We start from the raw sequence: 26,628 nt of genomic DNA on the forward strand, positions 1-26,628 counted from the left end.
GTCTTCTCTTAAAGACCCCTAGGTAGGGGAGATCACCACCTCCCTTCTAAGCCAGTGACTGAGAAGGGGATTCTCAGGTTTTAGTCTGTAAGTATTTTCTCTAATGAATTTCACATAGAATACACAAATAATTGCTATAGCAGGAGCTGGAGCCCAGGACTCCCCATTCCTACATGAATGCCTTAAGTCTGTAGACTACAGCATCAGGCTGTAGCGTCTAGAAGAGTTTCTTTGCTCTCTTTGGCTTAATGCATCTTCAATTATTTTCAGCACAGTGGTTTAGCTCCAGTGGGAGGGGTGAAAAGAGCCCATGTCTCATGGGTTAGGACACTAGGGAAGTGGGAGCCTGAGTCCCCTGGACTGAGAATGGAGTTGTATATGAATCCCTGACAGCCTGACTATTATTAAGGCTATTATTAAACAGAGCATTGGCATCCCCTCCTCCTATGAACTTGTCTGACAAAAAAAACCAGTAGCTGTCTCTGCACTTTATGTGGGACCCAGTGCTGCTGGTGAGTGTTTGGTACACTCTGAACATGTTTCTCAGAGCTACAACTTCAGAAAACATAGGCAGAGAAACACTTTGGTTTTGGATGCTGCTGATGCTTAGATGAGAGCAAGACTGAGGAATCTCTGCATGTGTGAAGAAGCACAACTTTAGGCCACCTGAAAAACTTCAAGGTTGAAAATGGAGGCACCTGTAGAGTTTAGGTGTCCTCAGAGTGCACCAGCAGCTGAAGAGGGGTTTTTGGATTTTGGTGTCTAAATTCCACCCAAGTCCTGTTTCTAGATCTGGCCCTTAGTTACTATGACTTCCATTATACCAGGTTGTGATGAGAATAGAACACAAGTGATGCAGGAAAGATGAATAAACTTATTGCAAGTCACTTATCACAATTACCTCTATTTACCTCTTGCTATTAACATGAATTTTTACTCTATGACTGGACCATGACTGGGATATACCTTTATATTTATGCAGAGAGTAGTCTACTATTGTTGGCAATACTGAGCTGCAAGTACAGATAGCTGCAGTAATAGCTGACCATTTGATTACACCATAATTTCTATACTATACCAAGGAGGTATAAGTTAAGAACTACTGTCCTAATGGAAGGTGTCGTATAATCACTGCCATCCTCTAAATCAGTGGTCTCCAACCTTTGTAAGCAGTAGATCACCTTTAGCATTTAAAAGCAACCCAAGATCTACTGTCTGCTGCCACCCCACTCCCCCACCTCCCAGCAGGTAAGTCTGTGGGGAGGGAAGAGGGGGGAGCAGATCAAGGCAGAGGGAGAAAAAATTATTTGGGGATGCGCCACCCCAGCAGATAAGTTCCACTCGGCCAGGGCCCCACTCAACTTACCCCTGCTCCTGCCTCTGTGGCACTGTCCCTCACCACGGGGTCCTCAATCAAGACCCCACCTCTTCCCTCCCCCCACAGACTGCATACATACAGGCTGGGGAGTTCCCCTCTTGAAAGCACAGAGGCGGAAAGGGATCCGAGTCATTATTGACTCCAAGATGAACATGAGCTGCCAATGCCAGACCGCAGCCAGCAAGGCCAGCCATAACTTGTCCTGCATCCAAAGATGCATCTCAAGCCGGTCCAGAGAAGTGATACTGCCCCTCTATGCAACTTTGGCCAGGCCGCAGTTGGAGTACTGCGTCCAGTACTGGGCGCCACACTTCAAAAGGGATGTGGCCAGCCTGGACAGGGTTCAGAGGAGGGCTACCCGCTTGGTGAGAGGGCAGCAGGACAGGCCCTATGAGGAGAGACTGAGGGACCTGAACCTGTTCAGCCTCAGCAAGAGGAGGCTGAGGGGGGACCTGGTGGCTGCCTACAAACTCATCAGGGGAGATCAACAGCAAATAGGCAGAGCCCTTTTCTCCCCAGCACCACCTGGGGTGACAAGGAACAATGGTAATAAGCTGATGGAGAATAGGTTTAGGTTAGAGATCAGAAGGCAATATTTTACAGTTAGGGTGGCCAAAATCTGGAACCAACTTCCCAGGGAAGTGGTCTTCGCCCCTACCTTGGGCAAATTCAAGAGGAGGTTGGACGATCACCTGTCTGGGGTCTTGTGAACCCAGCATTCATTCCTGCCTGTGGCAGGGGGTCAGGCTAGATGATCTGTTCAGGTCCCTCCTGACCCTAGCTACTATGAAACTATGAAACTGACTTGCTGGGATGGGGCACACGTGTGCTTGCACATGGGCACTCAGTCCCCCACTCCAGCCTCGGATCAACTCCAAGAGGCTCTGAGATCTACCGCAAAAGGCTCTGAGATCTACCGGGGGATCAAAATTCACTGGTTGGTGACCACTGCTCTAAATCACGGCTCAGGTTTGCATGATATCTTCTGGCTTTACTAGTGTGATGGCACTAGTTGTTAGGCCAAATTCACCTTTAGTGTAACTCCATTGAAAGCAGTGGAATTACACTGTGGATGAATTTAGACCATTGTGTGAGGTACAACAGGAATTTGAGAAAGCAAAATTAGAAGATGACAATGCTGAATTAGCATCTTTAATGAGGAAAGCCTTCCAGATATCCAAAGAACAGGAAAGCACAATGTGGGCAACAGCAGCACAAGCTTCCCATAGGCGCTTTTTACAGGCTCTAGCCTAGTTTGCCTCCAATAATGTATTTTACATGGACCTTATGCCAGTAAAGACATTCACATGTCCTGAAGGGAGGAGACTAGAAGGAAGAATCAGGCCAAAGCATGAAGTCTATGGAAGGAAGAGGGGAAAAATTACAAGGGTTTCAAGTCCTGCCTCCACCTCTCCAAAGAAAGAATCAGCTGCATCAGACATGAGATTCTGATTCTTTTGTTTTCACTTCATTAGGAAGAATGGTGCAGACCCTAGCCTCAAACCTGGGTTCAATTAGTTCTCTGCTGTGAGACCACAAGTAACTCATTTGTTCTTTCTGGGTCAAGACAAAAAAAAGGTCTAGGTTCTTCAAAAGGGAGTTAAGTGTCAAAGTCCAAAACTGTGACTCTGAAACAAGCTACTCTTTTGCTGCCTCTTGTTTTTCACCTTCAAGTTCCACAATAGCTTCCATTTTTGACAGGGCTGACCAGCTTGGCACATAGCTTCCACCTAGTCCTGATCAGGTGCAGACTCAACATGTTCCTTTACCTCTCGCCTTGGGCTTTATCCAGTCAGGTTTCCCACAACATGCTTAACAGATCAAGCTCCATTTGACATATAGCCATAACTGGAAAATGCATAATCCATTTTTGAAACAGAAAAGAGGCTATTAGGCTAAAAAGTCACGCTTTCTCTTCCTCACTGGGTGTGTCCCCACATGCAGGGGTATGTGCTTGCAGTGGCAAAAATAGTAACGGCACAAATTTGTGCAGTTCCTTTTTGCCATAGTGCACGCCCCTGCATGTGCATTTTGGTGTGAAGCAAACTGCCCTGCTACAGGGAAACTACCCTTTCCCTGCTCCTCCTGGTGTGCTGGAAGAGCCAGGGAATAACTAAAGTAGTGGAAATTCTCTGGCTAGAGCCTCTGTGCCTGCTGGTGCATGCTCATCTTGCACGTGTTGCACTGCTTTTTTTGTGCTGTTATTTTTTGCTATCAGGATTTCCCAGTAAAAATTTACCCCTGCACTGCAAATTTGCAGTGCAGGGCACATTTTAATGTCCTCGGCAAGCAGTTTGTGGTGCTGCACAAGGTCTGCAGCATCACAAACTGCACATGCCTGTATGTCTGGATGAGGCCACTGAGTCTTTTCTGGCAAGTTGAATCTTCAAGGGTTCCAGACCAAGTGGGACAGTTTCACCAGCATGGTAAAGAGAAGAGAACAGCTTGATTCTCAGAACAGCCTGTAGTTTGGTGGTTAGGACCCTCTTTTGGGAGGTGGGAGGTAATGATTTGAACTGTCATATCAAAGAGGAAATTGAGTCTGGGTTAAGTGCTCTATCTACATAACTCTTACATAAAAGGGGAGTGAGCCACAGCTCTGTCCTTCCAAGGAGATACCTACATACCAACCTTCAGGAGAGGGCTCTGGGCTCTGAATCCCAAGTAAATGGAGGTAACTGAGTGCCAGGAAGGTGCCCAAAATGCCAGAGTGCTGGGATTTCAGTGTGCTTATGGCCAGCCATGCAGCTCTATGCTCAGAGAGGTGCTTTCTTGGATCCCATTCTAAATCCCCCATGTACTGGAAAGAGATGTTGCTTGGAGAGCAGGTACCAAAAAGTTAGACACTGCAATGTTCAAAGCTAAAGCATCAATGTCCCCCTTCCTGGATCTGACCCTCTGTGCCTTTGTTGCCCATATGTTCAGAGATAAATCACTGACCTATCTGACAAGGGACTATTGGGAGAAAGACCCTACAGACTGGCTGTGTCAACACCAGATGCTGACTGTATAGTAGCCCGATACTACTTCACAGTAGCATCACATGACAAAAACTATGACATGATGCTGCTGCACAGTAATATTAGACTACTGCGCAGTACCATCACAAAAAAAGGGATTCATTAGTGCTATTGTGCAGCAACTCAGGTTATTGTGCAGTCATTTAGTACTTCTTTATACAAGTACTAAATGACAGTGTGATAACTACTGTGCAGTCAGCATCTAGTGCAGACATGGCCACTGCGAAGTACTTGGCGCACCATATACTGGTAGGTACCTTAGAGTAAAGTGAAGACACACTACCCACAACTTATGTGATAATTTTCTAGGAAAATCAAAGTCTCTTATTAGCATTAGAAATAAGTACAAGTTTCACACACCCCTGCAAAACGTCTGCCCCATGAAGAGGAGCAGCTGTGGTCAAAGAATCCTTTGGCTAGAGGAGAGATATACAGTCAGAAACCAGTGATGTTTCTAACCATTAGGGGAGGGAGGGTCTAGTACAGCCTTTCAATCAGGGCAGTGGGGCAGAAATCCGAGCTGCTTGAAGATAGAAATTAACCAGTTTAGGACCAAGGTTACCAGTATATGACATGAATGCTCACAAGAGCAGGTGATTGGACTTAAGAATGCAATAAATCCCTTCCAGTTCTGTGTTCCCATGTACCTACCATGCCCCTGACATGGCGGTGAGAAAGGGGCAGGAAGGCACAGCAAGCTTCAGAGACAGAGCATGTAAGAACTGACATTTACTTGGTCAGACCACAGGTCCATCTTGCCTAGTATTTATTCTGTGTAGTGGTAGAGAGTAGGTGCTGAAAGAGAGAGTGAACTGGGTATGATGAGGGGTTTTTCCACTGTTCTTCTCTCACTTGCAGCCTTCAGCATTTAAGGTCTAGGAAGTTTTGATTCAGAGGCTGTAACTCTAACTCCCATGCTCAGTAGCTACTGCTGCCCTTTTCCTCCAAGGACCTGTCCAGTCCCTTCTTGATCTGGCTAAACTGTCAGTTTCCACAACATGTAGTGCTATATGTTAACAACCATGAATGCAAATTACAGAGGAGGAAGAGGTGGGAGAAATCCATTTCCTGAGTTGGAAGCTGTTGATCTTTCAGAGACTGAGAACAGATACCAGGGGTGTGGTACCCCACAGCGATGGTACCCATACGATAACTTAAACAGAGATCTTTACATTTCTTTGACTTCCTCACTGCACCCAAACCATGGAAAATCCCTTTCTCCCCTTCCCAGAGTGTTCAGCCAGGAAAAGATTGTGGAGGGGATGTGAGGGAGAAAAGGGTTTTGTGCATCTCCTAGTAGTATTTGGCTCCTAGGGGATTTCTTCATAAATGCACTGGCAGGGGTGGGGCACAAGTAGTAGAAAAATGGAAACCCCCCTCCACTTCCACAATCGCTGTCTTTGGGTGCCAATTTAGAGGCATTTCAGAAAGCTCTTCTGGGGGAAACAGCCACCAGTTGCAGCAGCATTACCACGATGTACCAGGAAGCATCTGCAGGTAGTACAATCTGCTGAGAGAAAGTGAGGGCTAAAGTGGCGGGGGGGGGTGGGACTCAGGAAGTATACAAGACACAGTCTCTCAAAAGGGGCCCTTGGCAAGACATACTGTGCAGTGGCACTGTACTGGAGTCTATGATGTTCTCTTTCATCTAGTAATTTCAACATCAGCAGACACAAGACCATGGACAGTGGTAAGTACATCTTCTCCATCCCTTTGCAAGACCTATCCTTTTTGCTTTCACCTAGGTAATTGGGAGAAATCCTTTCCAATGACACAGAGAGGGAAGGAGCAGACACTGCATTATATTCAAATTATTTTAAACTATAGGAAAAAATTCAGAGTTTCTTATATTAAAAAAATATCCTGGCAAAACCATCTCTTTAACAATATTTTTAAAAAGACTTTATTTTTCCTTCTTCCTAAAAGATTAGCCACTGCTTTCTCTGACAACCTTAACAGAGTTTAGCAAATAATGCAGGGATCCAGAAGCAAAGGTTTCTGGATATCTGGCTCTGCAGCTCTAGGAAGGGGCTTCCATGAATGAATGTTTGCAAAGCACCTTGGGCACCTGTAAGGAGTCAGAATTTTGAATTCACTCAGTATTGGAATAGCTCAGAGTAGACTCAATCTATTTTAAACTATATTTCAATGGTTTGCTCTGTTGTTATAAAATATCAAAATAAGAAGCAACAGGCAACGAAACTGGCTGTTCTTTGGAACATAGCGCCCATGTTACCTCGAAAGGCACAGCCCTTTCGCAGCTTGTTTTTGCAACCGATCGAGACTCACTTGTAGTGTTTTATTGGAACTAACTCACACATAGGTCTATTTGCAAGAACTTGACTCAGATTTGCCTTCAGTTACTGAATTGAATCTGTTGCTACTAATACATAGGATATGAGACTATGAGGGCTGAGACAGCAGAAGAGCATGAACGAGAATATTTTTATCTTCCAGAATACCTTCCATGTTTCTGTAATTTTCTTCCTAATGTCTTGTTTTTATAAACTTATAAGTTTTTTTAATTTCTCCAAACATAATCCCAGAATGAATGAGTGAGGCCAGAAGTGGGGAGAACAACAGAGAATAAAGAATCATAAAAGAATAGGGTTCGAAGGAACTGCAGATCATCTAGCTCAGCCCCCTGCATAAACCAGCTCCAAGTATTTGTCTAACCTGTTCTTAAAAACTTCCAAGGATGGAGATTCCAATGCTTAATGCAGACAGGAGGCTTGCAAATCGCTTACAAACTGATAAAGTGAAGTAGGATTGAAAAAAGATTGATACATTTCTAGGAGTGAATGAATTATCAGAACTGTATGAGAACAGCGCACGCGAGAGATTCAGCGTGAACCTGTTCTGAAAGACAGTGACCTCCAAAACCAAAGTACAGTACGGTAACGCCTCCTGTATGAGTAGAAAGTGGCTGGGGTTTGCTATAGGAAGGGATGTGGGTCCTGCTGCCCATTCTCCATGCCACATTTTCAAGTGAAAGTTTGAAAGGAACTAAGAGGTAGAAGGCTCCTCTGTCCCATTGAAACCTCTGCCAAATGCCACAGCAAGTTATCAGTTATTACACCTATTGCAGTACAGTTTGGACAAATTAGCTGTGTTCAGATACTCACTGTTGAGGATGACTGGAGCTAAAAAATGAGGTGCCCAAATCCCCTCAAGATAGTTTAAATACTGTCTCAAATTAGGTGTGTACTGTCACCCTAGGCATGAAAGGGGGAAGGGAGGTTTTTATCTCTTTGTTATCACTAAAGAAAGCAAAGCACAGGTTCAAGTGACTTCCCCAGAGACTCACAGGAAGACCACTGTAGCTGAAATATTAACCCAGGTTAATATGTTTCAACCCACTGTTTTAATCCCCAGGCCAACATTGTTTTTGAAAGTCCAAAAGTAAGTGACAACAGTTCATTCAGAGCTGAACCACGCAAATGTTTTCCTCATGGACAATTCCTCACCACTTGAGCAAAGACATCAGAATAAGTCCCCAGGGACTTCAACCATATCTTAGCACAGGGGTGGGCCAAATGCAGCCCGCGGGCCGGATGCGGCCCACCAGGCCATTCTATCTGGCTTGCGGGGCCCCTAAAAAAATTAGAAAAGTAATAGTTATCTGCCCCTAGCTGCCTGTCACATGGCCCTCGATGGCTTGCCAAAACTCAGTAAGCGGCCCTCCGCCTGAAATAATTGCCCACCCCTGTCTTACCAGATACTTAAGTGCTCACTCAACTTTATGTTAGAGCCCATATGTGGATATACTTTCTAGACTGTGGCTTTAGAAACGCCTACAGACATAGCACATGACACATGCATATAGATCTTCACAGGTAAACAACAGAAGGTGGACAGAGAGGGAGATTGTCAAAGCTTTCTTTGATTTGAGGGTACCTTAGATTGACAAGGAGAAGGCTCCTAGTTGGACTTAAGATTTGGTACAATAAGGAAATACAGAGAGAAAAACAAATAGGAAGAATTAGACAGGTAAACAATATATTACTTTTTCAAAGAGTACTACTGTGTTCAACAGTTATGTTCCAAAACACTACTATTTGTACCGATAATGACACAGCTATTATTATAGAGCACAGCTGGAATTTTTACAGGGGTATGTAGGAAACATCTAAACCAGGAGTGCCAAACAAATAACCTGTGGGTCAAATCCAATCTGTGGATCCCCATAATATGGCCCCTGGTGCTGCCTCTTTTGCTTCAGACCATCCCCACACACAGTGCCTAAGATGTGTGCTACCTGTGACATTCGCATGGGCAGGTCCCAGGCTGCACCATCAGTGGTGCTTGCTCAAGTTGGGACCAGGGGTGAGGTTGAGACCATACTGCCTGTGGCACCTGCTTGGGCCAACATCTTGGACCAGCCTGGGCAGGTGCCACCCGTGCTGGATCAGGCATATGGGTGGGGGGCAATGTTCCCTCTAAGGAGTAGTGGTCCATGAGCGCGCCGCCTCAGTCCATGAGCACGCCGCCTGGAGCCGAGAGGCTGGGGGTTGGAGGCTGAAGCCAAGAGGCTGGGGGCCAGAGGCTGGGGCCAGGGGCCAGAGTCGGGAGCTGGGAGCTGGGGGCTGAAGCTGGGAGCCGGGGGCTGGAGCTAGGAGCCAGGGGCTGGGGCTGGGAGCCGGGGGCCATGGGCTGGAGCCAGGAGCTGAGGGCCAGGGGCTGAGGCTGGGGCTGGTAGCCAGGAGCTGAGGCTGGAGCCAGGGGCTGGGAGCCGGGGGCTAGGGGCTGGCGCGGGCTCCGTGAGCTCCGGAACACTGCTCTGCTCCCTGGCCCTGATGCCACGTGCCTCCTCGCTCCCCGAGGCCATGCGGGGGAACAGAGCAGTGTCCTGGAACCTGTGGAGCCTCACTGGGGCAGGCAGCGGCTCCTCCCTGAGGCGAGGCAACGCATGGATGGAGGCTGGGGTGGGGGGCTGGCACGGGCTCCAGCAGCTCTGGGGAAGTGCTGCACTCCCCAGCCCTGATGGCTCCCTTGGTGGGGAGCAGATGAGTTTGACACTCATGACTTACACATTCAACATTTTTTAGAATGACTCTTATGCTAAATTCTTTATCTCTGATCATATCTCCTCTGATTCACAATTTCCGTAAAGAAGAAGAAAAAAATCCCTCCTAATTTGTTTCGGTCAAACGTGCTCACAAGTGCATAAAATGAAACGCATAACTGTCTCATCGTCCCTTTTTACTATTGAAATGAAGGTGTTTTGCCTGTGATGTGACCTAACTGGGAGGGAGAAAGGAAAGAAGAGGACAGAGACATCAAGATATTTCTAAACTGCCACCAGTGTATCAGTTAACAATTACTTCTTTTTTTTTCTCAGAAACATTTTGGTTTCACCCAAGTCACAAAATCTAAAGTTTCTGACCAGAGTATCAGAACCAGTTTCTACCACATAAGACAACCCAGGAGATAAGCACGCACATTGCATCAAGTTGTAGCAATGGATATTTAGGCTAGACATTAGGAAAAACTCTCTCATTAGGAGGGTGGTGAAACACTGGAATGGGTTACCTACAGAGGTGGTGGAATCTCCATCCTTGGAGGTTTTTAAGACCCAGCTCAACAAATCCCTGCCTAGAATTATCTAGTTGGGGATGGTCCTGCTTTGACCAGAGGGTTGAACTAGATGACCTCCTGAGGTCCCTTCCAACCTGAATTTTCTATTATTCTACTAATTTGCATCTACTCTTTGGCTTAGGCCCATTAATTTGAATCCTATTCTAATATTATAGAAGCCTAAGTCTGTCTGTCCGTAATGCTTTATTCGCACTCTTATTGGCTGATGGAAACAGCCAATCGGAGTGCTCCAAGCGTGGGGGAGTGTCGCCATGATTTCAAAGCCATGCTGAGGACCAGGCCAAGGGTGGGGGAGCTGGGGGAGCCAAGGTGCTCCCTGCCAGAGGCGGAACAGCAGCAGCATGGGGCATTAGGTGGCAGCACTCCATCCCAACTCCCTCCCCCTTTTTGCCCCCCCTCCCCCCTCCATCATTCTTGACGGGCACTTGGCTACTAGAATCATAGAGATGTAGGGCTGGAAGGGACCTCCAGAGGTCATCTAGCCCAACCCTCTGCCTGAGGAAGGATCACCCCAACTCAAACCATGAAACTCAGGCTTTGTGTTTTTGACTACCAAGAAACAATCTTTCACCATGTGGATGTGGTCCAGAGCAGGCCCACATAAGACACAGGTGTTCAAGCTGATTGGATCTGTTGCTGCTGCCACAGTTCAGCTTTCGCAAACCACTTTCTGAAAGGCCACCCAGCATGGCCCAATTCCCTATTGCATTTTGTGCATTCATTTGTGCCTTGCATTTTTTGCATTCATTTGTGCAGCTCCGTGGCATAAAACTACCACTGCACAATGCTCTCCTTGTTGAACCCAGATACCTAAATTCACAGAAGACAAAGCCAGAACAGACCTAGTTGGTGATAGATGACCATGGGAATCAGCATAGATCTATGTATGATTCTGCAGGGTCTTATTTAGGATACATTTAAATGACCCAGGAGATGAAACTTCCACTATTTCCTCTGGGAGACTTTTCTATAGAAAACAACACCTCACTGTCAGGCAGCTTTCTTTCCGGTATTCAACAGAACTTTTCCTTTTCTTATTCCTAATTCTATGCCTTTATTCATGCATTTACTTTGCTAATAGAATATCCCTACTGCATTTCATAACCTTTTCTTGTGTGCACTGGTTGGGATATGTTGTTACTACTAAAGAACAATCCAGATACTTACTCCATATCCTATAGAGTAAATTTGCAGAAGTGTTCCATACTGGCTCATCTTGGATATCCAGCTGAGTTTTATCAGTACTTGAGAGCAGAGATGGACCAACTCTGTGAACTTTTGAAACTGCCACCCTCTGTCTAAAAAGGGTGACCAGCTCTCAGCTAGAAGTCCCCCCTGGTAAGAGGTGCACTAAGTCTCTGTAAAGAATTGGCTCTCTCTGGTGCCATGCTACTGAGCTAGTTTCCTAGTGTCTCTCTTTGCGGGTCTTGTTGCATGATATGGTGCATCTGAGAGCAGTGATGAAAGAGCATGTGCAGAAAAACAAGCAAAGGAGGTAGCAGTGAGTGGCTCACTGAGCCTCATGGCATGTCTTACCTGGTTCATAGCATTGGTTATTTTTTAAGCGCATGGTTGCTAGTTGTGCTGTTAGGGGGACTTTCAAAAGGGGAATTTTCAGTGAATAATTTGAGAGAGAAAATCATGGGAAAATACCCAGAATCAACAACTGCCACAGAAAACCCAAAACCAAAGCCAAAATAAAAATAGGGCACCAGCATGACCATGAAACACCAAAGTGCTGGGGCCTTTTTTGGGCTCATTTCCATTTGGCAGCCCCCTCCACTGCTGCCAATCCATCCACTTCCCCACAGCCCTGGTTGGGGTAGTGCATTAATGCATACCCATCGCTCTACCCCTTGATGACTCAGAGTGGAACTCAACAAACCAGCCAGGGAATAGCCCAACAAGGGAGCGTCACTGTAGCTATGATCCTTGCTACTGCTTTGGAAAGCGAGGGAAATGGAGCAGTTTTCATTATACTGGCCAAGATGCAATCCTGAAAACAGCTAAAGGAAGTGAAAAAAAAGGGGGGTGGCTTTTTAACAGAATGAAACCTCGCAGAACTATTTCAGAATAGGCAGTTGAGTCTTTTTTGTTATTCATTTGTCACACTCTTCACACTAAAAAAACCCCAAACAACTCACTCTGGATTGCAATTGCATCGTTCCTTGTAGGTTAAAGAAAGGTAAACTTAGTCTTGGGAGTTGGGTGGGAGACATAAAAGGAAAAGCTGGAAAGTGGTTCTGTTGATGGAGTGCCCCCAGGTGCTGAGCCAATGCCTCAGCCTGGTAGGAGAAAACAGGCTTGGAGAAGATTTAAAAAAAGAGAGAGACAAGGGCCCAGGTGGACATTAAAGATCCCATTATCCTATTTGCAAGAGGTGGAGTGTTAACCTATGCAAAGTAATTGCATTCTGCCTCTATAAATCCCCTCAGCAGCTTCCATTGTTTATGGGATCCCTAGGCATTTTTTTGCCTGAGATGTTGCATGATACTAGCATGTAGCTCCTACACAGCAGTAGTTACACAGAGCAGTGAGTTACTCAAACCTCTCCAAGGTTTGGAAGTTCAGTTCAAACTTCTCTTAGTTTTGGCATTGCAAGTACAATTCCCAGATAATGAAGTTTTACAACATTAAATTTAACTTCTTATGCAGCCCTCATTACTATTAGTAGAAGCAGGAGCAAAGCTGCACGTGGACAGCCAATACTAGTCAGTTCTTTCTTCTATGCTCTTCTTTTCTTGAACCTCTATACTGCTTTTCTCCTTGTTCTCTCATGCTTAGTTCCTGGCAAACTTCCCTAGACAGACCTCTAAGTGCCCCTGAAATTGCTTTAAAGCCATATGAACACACATTCTAAATTCCTCTGTGAAATAGGATTCAGAACAGAATTAGCTATTCATATGCATAATTAAGATCAACATTACATGAGATAGGATAAAAATGTGTGTGGGGTACAAATAAAAACTTCAGGACACAAATTCCCCCTTGTTGCACAGGGCTCCAGACAAAAACGCCCCCAAGAGCAGGTTATTGGAAATGTGGGACTGGGAGGAACATCACTGGCAGACACATTTATATAACCCTTTTACAAAAAAAGGATCAAGTTCAACCTTAAAATGAGCTAGGTTTTTTATGTCCCTGCTACTTCTCTAAAGAGGTAGCTCCAGAACCTAATTGTTTGGATAGCTGGAAACTTGCTCCTAATTTCCCATCTTACTTTATTCATAATCAGTTAATCCACATCTGTTTTTGTGCCAATATTGTCCTTTATCAATTAAATAGTTCTCCCCTCTCCCTAGTGTTCACACCCTTGATGTACTCATAGACTACAAACATACCCCCATCTCAGCCTTTGTCTTGACAGGGTACATAAAAACTCTTCTCATCTTCTCTTGTAAAATGGGCTTTCTACTCCCCAGTTGTTCAAGTCACCCTTCTTTGCACCAGCTCCAGTTTGGGTTAATTTTTTCTTGAACATATATGACTGGAACTCCACACTGATTTTCATATGAGGACTCGCTGGTGTCTTTTACAATGTATTAATACTTCCTCATCTCTACTGGAACTACTTTTAGTGGCTCAGTCATGCTGCAGTCAACAAGTACACCCTGGCCTTTCTCCTTTGCTGCCATTTCTAATCTGTGTGCTTCCAGTGAAATCTTGTTATTAGTCCCTAAGTGCATGACCTTGTACTAGGTACAATTTAATTGCTTCTCATTTCTATTATGCCAGTCCTCGAGGTCATCCAGTTCTTACTCTACAACAGCCTGACCTTCCCCTGTGTTGAATGCGCCTCATACTTTGCAACACCAGTGGATTTTATTAGTATACTCCTGTGTTTTGTGCCAAGGTCACTTATAAAAAAATTAAATCAGTTCAAAGTCTGAGCCTTGAAGAATTCCAACTCCCTCCAGTCTAATTCTTCACTTTTCAACACAACCCGCTGTCATCTCTCCTTCAGCCAGCTCCTTACCCACCTCACAATTCTAGTATCAATCCCATCTTCTCCAGTTTAACTAACATACTATCATGCAATACTAAATCAAATCTCTTTTTGAGGTCCAGAAAGAGTAAATCTACTGTTTCCTTCATCTTGAAAACAGTTACCAAGTTACTCTGGCCCAATCTGTTTTTGAAAAACCAATATTGCAATGCATCCCATTTTCCAATTATTTCTATGTCTTACTACATAAATGGGAGGGGGAAGATGCAAAGGGAGAGGGAATATCTATTTCTTTGAAGCACCCAGTACTAGTAATTCTCAAAAATAAGATACTAAAGTAGACTACAGGTCCCACAGAGTTCGGGAGCTCTTATGGCCCAGACTGGTGTTTTGATTGGTCACCTGTAGCTTTTCCAAACAATTTACTTTTGTTAAAAAGGACTAAGGTTCTACTATACTAGACAGTGTATAAAAAAATAGATCCTACTCCAGAGAGCTCTTTTGGGGAAACGTGTACGTTCAAACATGCACCTTTGTGCAACACACAGTATTGTAAGACTTCATCACAAAAGTTTGGAGAATATCAGCATCTTCAGGCCACTGGGGACTGGAGAAGAATGGCTACATGCAGAGAGGTTATCTGCCAAAATAAAGTATCTTCTGCTGTAATGATAAAGGAGGGTAGGTGCAGCTTTGTGCTAATGTGTGAAAAGTCAAGCAGCAGCAGAATTGCAGGCAGTTGTCAGCTCTCACCTGTTATTCACCAAAGCACCTCTTCTTCCTTTCTCATTACTTTTCAAAAAGCTCTCAGTTCCCATCCTGCAGGGATTCACAGTAGACCAGTGCTGAAGTTGAACTGCCCGTGACATATACCATTATTTCCTGTAGCTCAGCCAAAGGACTAGATCCAAAAGAATATGCAGGTACCCAAGTCCTTTCTAATAGCTCAAGTTCAAAACTTAGATCCTTAAAAACCCTGCTCAGAGGCTACTTCTTTCTGGACACACCTAAATCCCATAGATGCCCACATTTCCATCAATAACATACTTTAAGCACCTAAAGCTCTTCTCCTGGGTTTCTCCAGAACTGCCCAAGTCTTGATAGCTAAGGGTTCATTCCCCACAAGCATGCATGTGTGGTTTGCAGCACCACAGATTCAAACTGTGTGCACCACACATGCAGGTGTTCACTGCGCTGCTAAATTGCAGCACTGGGGGGAGTGGGGGTTGATATGGGGAGATCCTGGTATAAAAAAACATGCCAGAAAAAAGCAGGGAAGTGCATATGGCTGCAGCAGGAGCCACGTGAAACTGGAACCTGACCAGTCAAAACCACACTCTGGTTGCCAACCAGGCTCTACACACCCACATCACTGCTACTGGAACCTGGGGTGGCTCCCAAGACCCAAAGTGCTGGCCCCAGCCTCCCCTACTACACACCAGAGCACACGTGCAGGCCACACACCAGAGCAGACATGCAGGGCACAAATCTACTAGGTGTCCCCAGGGAACGCATGTTCCCGCTCATATGGACACATCCTAAGTGTCCAAAACTTGCTGGGATCCATGAGCAAGGACTTTCTGACTTGCAGGATCCAACTGGGTAGGCAATTTCTGAGGAAAATTTGCCTTATCAGGCCCTATACATGATAGAACAGCAATGATACCAGCAAGAGGAGGTGGTGCTCCCCACTTTTTACTCAACTGCCCACTCACCCAGAGGAGAGGGACTTGGGTTCTATTTGCTTTTCTCCATCCTTGTCTCAACAAGTACTCAATATAAAATACATGAACTTTCTTTGGAGCAGGGCTTTCTCTCTCCATCTATGTGAGTGCACAGGCTATTTTTTGTGTTTGTGTAATATATATATATATATATATATATATATATATATATGAAAAAATTGACTAAACCAACCTGTCTCCAAAAGAGGGTCTGTGGTTATGAATCCCAGCCAGACATAGGAATGCCTCTTCATCTCAGACAGGTATGAAGTTCAAGGTCCACCCTTCTCCACATTTCCTACTGACCATTTTACACAGCTTCCTCTCAGATTGTCTTTTGTAGATCCCATTCTGAGGCATCTGGCTTTCTACATATGCATTGTACAGGGAGCCTGCACACCTAACTGAAGGGTACAGATGCCCCTTTTAACTAGCAAGATGCTTAAAAGCAGTCATTGCAATGCTGTCTCCTTTCTTGGATCTAGCCATAAGTATCAGTTCACCCTTTAGAGACAAGGAAGGGACCTTGGTTGGGGGGACCTTGGTTGCTAGAGTACAAGCTCTTAGAAGAAGGAGTACTACAAAGGAGGTGGCAATCCTCCTCTGAGTTTCTGCATAGACACCTGTTCAAACACTTCTTTGTAACTGTGCTTCAAGCTGGGACAATACTTCCTTCATTTCTCTGCTACATGGGGGCTATTTTTTGTGCTGGAGTAATGGTATAGACTTCTCCCACCCGGCAGCATGGCAGGTTTGATTTAATAGGAGAACTGGCAAGTGATAGCTTGAACCAGGGAAATATTTTGTGGCTCGGAAGACAGGGGGTAAACAGCAAAGTGTTATGCTAGAAATGAAATGAAAGCATTGGGAATCCTATACTTGAGCCCATAGGGTGCACTGCAAGTCAAGACTGGAGGGGGCATCTGCAGGGCTGTGCCAGGAACAGAGGCTGTGAGCTAGAACTAGGTGGAATCAATAGCTCTGTGTCCAGGACTGAAACAGCACTGGGACAAGATGCTGGTGATCAGTAGAGATGAGGGTGTACAGAAGTTTATGCCTTACCTTAGAAACCTTGAGGATCTTCATGATAAAGTTGTCAGGAAAAGGAAAATGTGACTTTCTGCTCTAAAAATAGAAAACCTTCATCCTCACTACACCATTCAAACATCTATCTCGCGGCTAAGTACTACAGAGATAAGCATTTATTTAAAACAAGCCTATAGGTGGCAGTATGAGAACAGAAAGGTGAAATAATGAAAATGAATCCTTCCTAGTTAGAACAATTGGACAAGAAATTTGAACAAGAGAGCTGAGAAGGGCACAAACTAACGCTTCAAGGACAATGGAAAGAAATATAAACAGCAATGTGTCTAAAACACAGAAGGGGCTGGTAATAGCAAAGGGCAAATTAATTATTCAAACTGATTAGCAAATGGATTTAAATGTGCAGAGGCAACCTGGTCTGTTGTAAGAAACAGCTGGCTGTGAGCCAATGGTTCATCTCCAGCCTGTCACTTACTTGCTAAGAGATGTTCAGCAAGTTACTTACTTTTCTTGTGTCTCAACTTTATTATTAGTAAATGAGGAACTGTCTCAGAGGCGTTGTTTGGTTAATGGCACAAAGAGCTGTAAAGATAAGCACTGTAACCTAGGTGCTGAATAACAAGTTCAGCCTGACCTGAAAACATCCCCAAGACAGACAGACACATGATCGGGACCCAGTCTACAAGAGGTCAAGTAGATTGTAAGATGGAAGATATTATCTCCAATTGGAGCAAAAGGAAGCAAGGAGTCCATGCCTTGCCAGCTCAGTTTCTGACTTGAGCATTTTACTGTTTCACTTGCAACTTTCTGAGGCTGAACTGCAAGGAAGGAAAATGCTTTCACTGGCCTCTATGCTTCTACTAACCACAGAAGGAAGAGCTGCCTGAGATTGCTCTGCATCTGAAGCCAGCTTTAAATTTACTTTTCTTTCTAGCTGTCAGCATGCACTATCTCAGAGCCAAGGGCAGCTGGAGCCAACTCTGACATTTAGAAAATTATAATATATTTCAGCTGGTTTCGATCACATATACCCTGTAGGGAAGTCCAACTCCCTGTCCTGTAGTTCTGCTGCTGTGCTGTCAGGGAACAGCTGGGCCAGATTTATTGCAGTCACAGCTGTACATTTCTCTTTGCTTCGAGTAAGTTTCAGCCCAACAACCTAGAGCCATGTATGTGCTATGTGAGGCTTGTCACTGTAACATTGAGCCTTGCAACACCAATAGTGTCTTTGCAAAACATTAAATAAAAATAAGCAAAACCCATCATTTAGCCATAAAGGAATCAATTAGATCTTTAGCTTCAGTGTTTACAATTGGGAACTGAGAACCCAAATATCTGGCTTCAGTTCCCTGCTCTTCTAACTCACTATATGACTGGGCTAGTCACTTAATTTCTCTACTATGCCTTAGTCAATCCATCTGTGCATAGCCTAATAAAGTCCACAAAATGTTGATGGGAGCACTGGATGAACAGCTATCATGCCTATAAGATGTTATGATAAAACTTGTGTACAGTTTTCAAGGTGGACATAACCTGGAAATCTCTCCTAATTGCTGTGTCTCTTCTTTCTCTAGGTAAACAGATGAGGGTGACAGTTGTTTTCAGTCTTCCCTTAATTTTCCAGGTAAGAAATTAAGACCAACAAAAAAACTCCAAAAAACAAAAAAAACCCAAAAAACAGTTGCTAGAAGCAGGGGGCTCTAGGCAAGTAGGACAGACAGAAGCAGCAGCAAAAAGCTGGACAGGGCAGAAAGGGATTCTAGCAGAAATCACTTGCATGTTAAAATCCTGAAGGGTGTTGATAAGTCTGCACAGAGGACAGGGTATGCAGAAAAATGCCAATTAAGGGGCCAGAAACAGGAACACTTGGGGAAAAGATTTAAAAAAACAAAGTGTGAATGAAAAGTGACTGTTGGGGCTAGAATTTCAAGGTTTCTATAGTTGAAGTCAAGGTCTTATTTCAGCATCTAAATTCATGGCTGGGTTTTCAGAAGAGCCCAGAGTACTAAGGGCTAAGTGAGTTTGGAAATCTGGCTCCAATCTGGATATTGGAAAAGTCCTAACACCCTGATCCTCCAACCTTTGTTCAGCTGAAGACATAGAAGGGGACACATCACAGAGGGAAGAAAAAGTGTTCTTTTGCAGCCCTGAGATAAAAGTTCATCTACTCCTCACACTTACACACAAACAGAGTAAAACTTAGCACAGGAAAAAAGCAAATGTGGAAAGACCAGGGGGCCCCGTTCTGATCTGCTCCAGAAGCACGTGCCTTGAGTAATCTGCTGTGTGACTGCTTCTCACCTTCCTGCTGTTCAGGAAATGGATCCTCCTCCCCCAGCAGTATCAGTGTCAGCTTCTGCAAGGGGCTCAGAAAAGTTAGAAGGGTACTGTCATGTTCCTTTACCCTTTCAACCTCTGGTGTCAGTGACTTCTGCATAGGCAGGATGTGGGTAAAAGTTAAATTTACTTGAGATGGAGGAGAGCATGTGAAGAAGATAAGCAACCAGATGCTGCTCCAGGACAGCCTTTCATTTTTGTGCAGAGAAGAGGACAGGGGAGACTAACAGGATACAGAAAAGCAGGACACAGACACTACAGCTTACTTGTCCCTTTAGGCCCACTAAAGTATGGTAAATTGACATAGAAGATTAATCTATGCTGAAACCATGGAGCAGGGGCTCTGTTCAGATGCTATTTTTCTTTTTAAATCAGCATGACAATACCTCCCTGCATTGGTTGATGGATTTTATAAGAGTTTCATAGGCATCATCTATTACTGTATTACAGAAAGTCCTAGACAGGAAGGCCAGAGCAAGGTCTTCTCACAGGGACCCATGTGTACCCCCCACCAAAATTAAGCAGCAAAAATTGTGCAAATTAAAGGCATACCCTTAATAAGTAACAGGAAGGAAGCAGGAGAGTCAGAAAATATCCATGGACAAGAAAAACTTGCTTGCCTACTCATAATTTTGTCTCTGGCCTCCTGCTATTTGGTGCTCCTCTTAAAGCCCCAGATCCAGGAGACAAGCAATATAAAAATTTAAGCTTCTTAAAGACAGTGTAGTCCCATGGTTGCCTAGAAAAATTCCGAAGGTAGGACCCTTAAATCTCAAAAGAAAAATGGAAGTCAGATAAGAGTCAGCTCAAATTTATTACTATTTTTAGCAATTATTAATTTTTTTAGCCAATCTTTTGACTGCTCAGAGGCCTGACTCATAGCTGAGCACTTATGATTGGCAATACTGTTTTGAGTATACTCCATCTTAATTAAGAGGCTATGGGAAAAGCATAGATCAGGGTCACTGCACCTCCTGAACACACTAGGAGAAGTATCTACTTAAGAGCAGCATTTGCTGCCGTTAAGAACCAAATCAGCATTTCTGTAACACATTCTGAAGACAGACGTGGTAATCTGTGGTGGTCTGAAATAATCAGGCAGAAGGTAGGGCAGGGTGGCATCTTGGAGACAGCTGTTTCAGACTTTTTGTAGGCACCAGATTACTTCAGATGACATTTGAGGAGAAACCAGAGTTTCTAATATTCCTAACTATATAGGTTTACAGCAGGAATTTTAATATTCAGGCCAGGTGTAAGAATAGCAAATCTAGTTTGAAGGACACATGCATAGATTAAACAAAAGCGAAACAAAAATGCATAGCAGTGCTTTCATGAAGCTCACCCCATGGCTTAAAAGAATAGAGAGCAATCCTGCCAAAATAACCTTTTAGACAGGAACTCAAAATAGCATGTCCAGCAGCATTCCCTCTAATCTGCATAGTGTGCACGGCCACACAGGCGCGCTCACACCGCACTGCCAGGCATGCCTGTGCGGCCATGCACACCACACAGCTTAGAGGAAACGCTGGTGCCCAGTGGTCTCTTTTTCAAGGCCAGCTTTACCCAGGCTGTCCACACTAATATTGTTCTGCAGGTCTTATTACAAATTCAGTCTTTGCCAACAGAACTGCTGCTCATGAAGACAGAAAAAGCAGCAGTCTTGCCATGATTAACTGATAAGTTTCAAGATCAAAAGAAGTGAGGATGAGATGCAAATGTACAACTGACTCAGGCCTCTTGGCTTTCAAATGTTGAGCTGGAAACATCATGTGGACCTCCTCACTCTTGTGACAGTTGCGTTTGTCTTTTGTGTCACAGAAGTGACAGTGTGTCAGCCTTTGAACCTCTGACATGAAGGACTAGTTCAGAATTGGCCTTCTGAGAATGGCTCAGGTCAATCCTTAATTTTTAACTGATAAGGTTCTCTATGGGGAAGTTCCTGAAAAACTCACATGACATTAGGAGTAGTGGTGGTTCAATTTTCTAGCCAAATTCGCTTAGTTATTGCATTCTGTATATAGGGTCTAGTTCTTACAAAAATTCATTTTATAGTTTGCTAGATGATTCAGAGAATAGCTCCTCCATTCTTCCTCAGCATCAGTTTCACTGCAATAGCAAGTAAAGCAAGCCATCACTGTAGTTTAGTTGTTTCATCACTAAGACATCCAGAAGATGTCTAAAAGGCACTACATAATGATTTGAAGTACAACAGTGCTTAGAGACGTAAACTGAGGTCCCAGCCTCATAGATATAAGCCAACATTATTAATGAAGATGTTTCTTCCCCCCACCCTGTTTCTGGGGCATTATATTTTGTGTGTTATCCCCATTGTTCAAGTGGGCTTCCCACTATGCCCAGTTAGGTCAAGTTGGACACACAGTGGAAAAGAGAAAAAAAATATATGTGACTAACACTAGTTGGGCAATGCTTATATTCCCACCAATGAAAGGAAAAGTAATCTTTAAAAAGTTATACAAAAAAAATATTTTTTTCTCTCTTGCTTTTGGTAACAAACATTTTCGGACCAATTTCTGAATTTTGATTCTTCTATGGAAAAGCAAAACACTAAACATTTCCTGTGGAATTTCTATTTTCATGGGGGTGGGAGGAGGGAGAGAAGAGTTTTGTCAGAGCTTTGAGCAACTGTATGACTTTTGCAAGAGGAAGGATTTGGAGGTTGTCTGGGATTTCTCTGCCCTTGCAAGCTTACTGATGTTACATACTATGTTCCAAGGTGAGGGAACTCCTGTAGGGAGCTCTGCATGGATGCAGCATTGGTGGGAGTGGGTGGGGAACCTGCCTCAATACAGGATCAGAGTCTGAGCATGCTTGTTTTCTTCCTATTCTAGTTCTGCACAGGCAACAATGTCACTGATGACTATGACTTCAACACCACGGTTGACTACAAAAATTATGAGATTATGTGCGAGAAGGCTGAGGTCCGGAGCTTCCGTGCTGCCTTCCTCCCAGTCATGTACTCCATCATCTGCTTCACAGGCCTGCTGGGGAATGGGCTGGTAATGCTGACCTATGTCTATTTCAAGAGGCTCAAGACCATGACAGATGTCTACTTACTAAACCTGGCCTTGGCAGACATCCTCTTCCTCTTGACCCTCCCCTTCTGGGCCACTAGTGCAGCCAAACACTGGATTTTTGGGGAGTTTGCCTGCAAAACAGTCTACTGCATCTGCAGGATGAGCTTCTTTAGTGGGATGCTCCTGCTGCTGTCCATCAGCATTGATAGGTACTTTGCCATTGTCCAGGCTGCCTCTGCCCACCGCCTCCGCCCCCAGATGATCTTAGTCAGCAAAATCACCTGCATCCTTATCTGGATCCTGGCCTTTATCCTCTCCATCCCAGAGCTAGTCCACAGTGGCGTACAAGACTCAGAGAACTCTCTTCCTCGCTGCTCCATTGTTGCTTTTGATTTGCAACAGTTTGACACCGGCATCAAAGTGTCCCAGATGGTCTTTGGCTTCCTGGTGCCTCTGGTGGTCATGTCCTTCTGTTACTTCGTCATCATCAAGACTTTACTCCAGGCCCGGAACTTTGAGAAGAATAAAGCCATCAAGGTCATCATTGCTGTGGTAATAGTGTTCGTTGTCTTCCAGCTGCCCTACAATGGTGTTATGCTGGCCAAGACCATCTCGTCCTTCAACCACACAGACAGCATGTGCGAGAAGAGCAAGCAGCTCGATGTGGCAGATGATGTAACCTACACCTTGGCTTGCTTCCGCTGTTGCCTCAACCCTTTCCTCTATGCTTTCATCGGTGTCAAGTTCCGCAATGACCTCTTCAGGCTTCTCAAGGAGCTGGGCTGCCTAAGCCAAGAGAGGCTCTGGCAGCTGTCAACCTGCAGGGAAAACAAGAGGTTCTCCATCGCCATGGAGACAGAAACAACCACCACTTTCTCACCATGAGGTGCATTCTGCTCCCACTTGGACTGGGCTAAACCGGATGTTTTCCTATCAAATGGAGCCATCATGAACTACTGACTAAGCAGAACCAGCCTCTGGCTTGCCCAGATAACTGTACAAACTTCCCCACATTTCTGGATATCAGCACTGGTGAAAAATGAGCAGAGACTTTTATAATGGACAATTAAGCTGGACAGCAATAAGACTTGGCTGTAATATGTCTTATAACAATAAGACTCCATTTTCCTTCTACTCTACCATTTTCTCATTACAAAAACTTGAAAAAAACATAATCCTGAAAAAAACCACCACAAACACTTGAGCAAATGAAGTTCTTGTGTTAGAGCTGAGCTCCCAGGAATACTCCCTTACTTCAAATGCTAAATTGAATCAGACTGACTTTTGCCAAATAATGGCACCACAAGCTTCAAGATATGTTTTGAGCACAATTACATGATAAGCTATATCTAGCATGCAACTCTCAACTCTGCTTCCCCACCCCCTTTTCCATTCTTATCGAAGTATTATGTATAATTTACACACACACACATTTTTTTTAAAATATACAAAGTATGGTAACGACCCATTCAACTGAAAAAAAGCTAAAGTAAGGTCATTGGGAAAACAACTTCCAAATCACTCCTGCTTGTGGCAAGATACTGGGATCCCATTTAGGAGGGCCCATATAATCTGTAGGGCTTGAGCATCTTAGAGACAGTCACCTCTCTTTAGAAGTGAATTAGAGAGGTCTTCATTTGGGGTAGTTTAATTCAAATAAGAGCATCCCCACAGGGTTTAATGTGTTTTAACCAACGCAGATTAAAATGTCCTGACTATCCCCGGGCAGGCAGGCTGCTGGTGTTCTAAACTGCAAACTGTGAATCCCTGGGGCTGGGTCCTCTAAGGTGCAAAATACTTTGGCATCAATCCAACAAAACACTTAGTAGACTTGAATTTTAAGCACCCCAGTAGTCCCAATGCTGCTCCACCCACTGCAGTGAAAGTGGCCTCTGGTTCTTCACATGCTTGACATTAAAGTACATGTTTAAGTGCATTGCTGGATGGGGGCCAGAATGCTCGGCACATTGTGGGAAAGAACCCAGGATGCATGCATCCTGATTTCAAGTCTGAAGTTTGCTCTGGCCTTGGTCTGAGAGCTCAGGTTTACCAATCTTTGGAGCCTACTTAACTATAGCTTCTTGGGCTTTTCATAACAAGGTATAAGTATGCTTCTGAAGAAAATCTATGAATTGTCACTGTAGCTTGCTGCCTTTGGTTCAAATGATGAATGCATGGATGAGAGTTCTGCCTTCCCCGCCTTATCCCCACCTCTCTCTATAAAAAATGCTATAAAAAGGTGCCTTTTCATGAATCCAGGATAAAACCAAGCATTTTATTTTTAGGCTACTGAAAATGTATTTTATATTCCTAATGTCTGAGCTAATAAAGATGCTTGTCACTGCAGTTTGATTTAACTGTGAAAAAGCATCATGTGCTGAAGATCACTGCCAGGGCCACACACTTGAAAAAAACAAAACGAAAACATGGCAGCTGAACAACAGATTATTGTCATGTAAAATAAGACACTGAAAAGAAGCCCAGAATGTAATGTCAGTCGGTTCATTTACTGAAAGAATGAAGGACTCCTACTTATGGATGAATGTCCTGGGAATTTGTGGTCATGGGACAGCTGACTGTCAATTGGATAGGATTTGCTGTATTTCATTTTGCATCTGTTCTAACTAGAGTTCTGTCATCACTAAACCATACAGCTCTCCCCTGAGGCAGACAGCAAGGGCAAAAGGTCCCAGTACTGCATCTCTATTGGCAGTGTTCACCTTATTACAGCAAGTGACACAGAAGGATGGTGCTCCTAACCCCAACCTCTAGCCACATTAGAAGCAAATTCTACCCTCCATGGAAAGAATCCCAACAGCCTAGCTGGCTATTCTTGTACCAATGCTGCCACCTACATAATTGGCCACATACCCACACCCACAGGCACACAAAGCAAACACCACCACTTTCTTGAAAGCATTTGATCTGAGGTCAGGGCATACCAAATGATACATCTAGTCTGTCTTTGAAAAGAAAATGTGTTCTGCTCTCTATCATTTGTGTATTTAGAATGATAGTCCCATCAGACCATTTATAATGTGTCCTTTCTTGAAGCCCATGTCACTGCATAACAAGTGCTGCTTCCTAATTAGTCTTAGAAGATGGGAATGGTAAAATGACACACTAGAATATTCATTCCCTTTAAGTTTGATCCTACACTCATTATTCAGACAAGATACCCCTGGACTCCCAGTAAGAATTCTGTCAAAGCATATCATGCAAGCTCCTTTTATTTTGCTGCATCAAGACAAAATACTTAAATAGTGTATACTTATATAGTGTAGCTGTGCAAAGTCACTATATGTAGAAAAAGAGTCCACATTAATGTACATTGATGACATATTGCTGTAAATTAAGCTTTTCATGCTAAGCATTTATTTTCATAAGGAAGCCTATTTTGTCAAAAAAGTATTTTTAATGTTATCCAGTTTTATCATAGAATCCCCTTTCCCCTCTTTCACAATACACTTCTCAATTTTAGAGCATCGCTGCCTAACTTCATTATTAATAGGAATATCAGGAGCATGCTGGGTAAAGTTACACACCAATTACAGAGATACTCACTAATTGAATACTAAGACACTTGGGCCGTGCTATTTTGAAATTTGGGATCTTAAGTTAGGATGAAGTACTATTTAAGCATTGAGAGAAGGGGAATCCAGACACTTATCCAAGAGTGTTGAGCACTTGACTTCTCTCAGATTGTGAACAACTCCAAGGTGCCTGGTTCTTTTGAAAAGTATATAAAAAGGACAAGAATAGAGCACTTAAACTGGTGGTTTTCACTCAGGAACCTAATTTGGAGTCTCCCCAAAACTTGGAATGTGCAGATGTGCTGGCCAGTCATGAAAAACAACCAATTAAAATACCTTGTTTTTCCCCCCACTGGCATTGTCTCCAAGAGAGGGAGCTAGTACTGTTCCTAATAGTTAAATATGAATTCTTCTAGACCTATGAAGAGCTCCCTGTTGGTTCCTTTGCTCAAACCAACAGCAACCTGTAGGAAAATAATGTGTAATGGCCTTAATTGACATCTTATCTTTCCTTCATCTATTGGTGAAAATAGCTTTAACAAGTCACTGATATATTTAAAATAGTGGAGCTTTATCCTTATTCTAACTCAGAATCCATTTATGTCAATGCTGCTCTAATATGGGTGTATCTGATGGTATCTTGTTTTCTGCTTTTGTGTACAAGAATTTTGTATTGGTAAAACATGTTTATGTCTAATTAAAAAAAACCCCAGCAACAAAACGTTTTTTCAATCACTCAATGGAAACTATTTACATAAAGAGACAACGACCACAAAGCTACTGCTAGAATTCACCTGAATTCAAAAATAAAATGTAGGAAACAGAAAAATATACCATAAAAAAAAATCAGACCAGTTGTGCATCTCATCCAGTCTCCATCTCAGACAGAGTCCAGTACCAGATAACCTGCACCTAGGGGAAAAAAAAAACTTTTCCAAATCTCGATGATTGATTCATGCCCTGAAGCACAAGGGTCAATATCCTTTATAAAATTGCCTTCTGTAACTTGCAAT

At 43.8% G+C, this 26,628-nt stretch overlaps 1 protein-coding gene and 1 long non-coding RNA gene across 2 annotated transcripts in view; one reads left to right on the forward strand and one right to left on the reverse strand.

Annotated features, from left to right (window-relative positions):
- The window catches only part of LOC132250334 (uncharacterized), a 45,950-nt gene extending 29,113 nt beyond the window's left edge, over window positions 1-16,837 (reverse strand). The window contains exon 1 of the long non-coding RNA XR_009462006.1: window positions 16,729-16,837. This is a non-coding gene — a long non-coding RNA (uncharacterized LOC132250334). The remainder of the gene's footprint in view (window positions 1-16,728) is intronic.
- Window positions 5,985-26,560, forward strand: CCR7 (C-C motif chemokine receptor 7). The gene is made up of 3 exons (XM_019476771.2): window positions 5,985-6,088; window positions 18,285-18,334; window positions 21,897-26,560. Exons 1-3 carry the CDS (start codon window positions 6,079-6,081, stop codon window positions 22,965-22,967), a joined length of 1,131 nt encoding a protein of 376 aa, XP_019332316.1. The 5' UTR covers window positions 5,985-6,078; the 3' UTR covers window positions 22,968-26,560.
- Window positions 26,561-26,628: the final 68 nt, after the last annotated feature.

The sequence above is a fragment of the Alligator mississippiensis genome, chromosome 4, assembly GCF_030867095.1.
Source record: "Alligator mississippiensis isolate rAllMis1 chromosome 4, rAllMis1, whole genome shotgun sequence".
Classification (NCBI taxonomy): domain Eukaryota; kingdom Metazoa; phylum Chordata; order Crocodylia; family Alligatoridae; genus Alligator; species Alligator mississippiensis.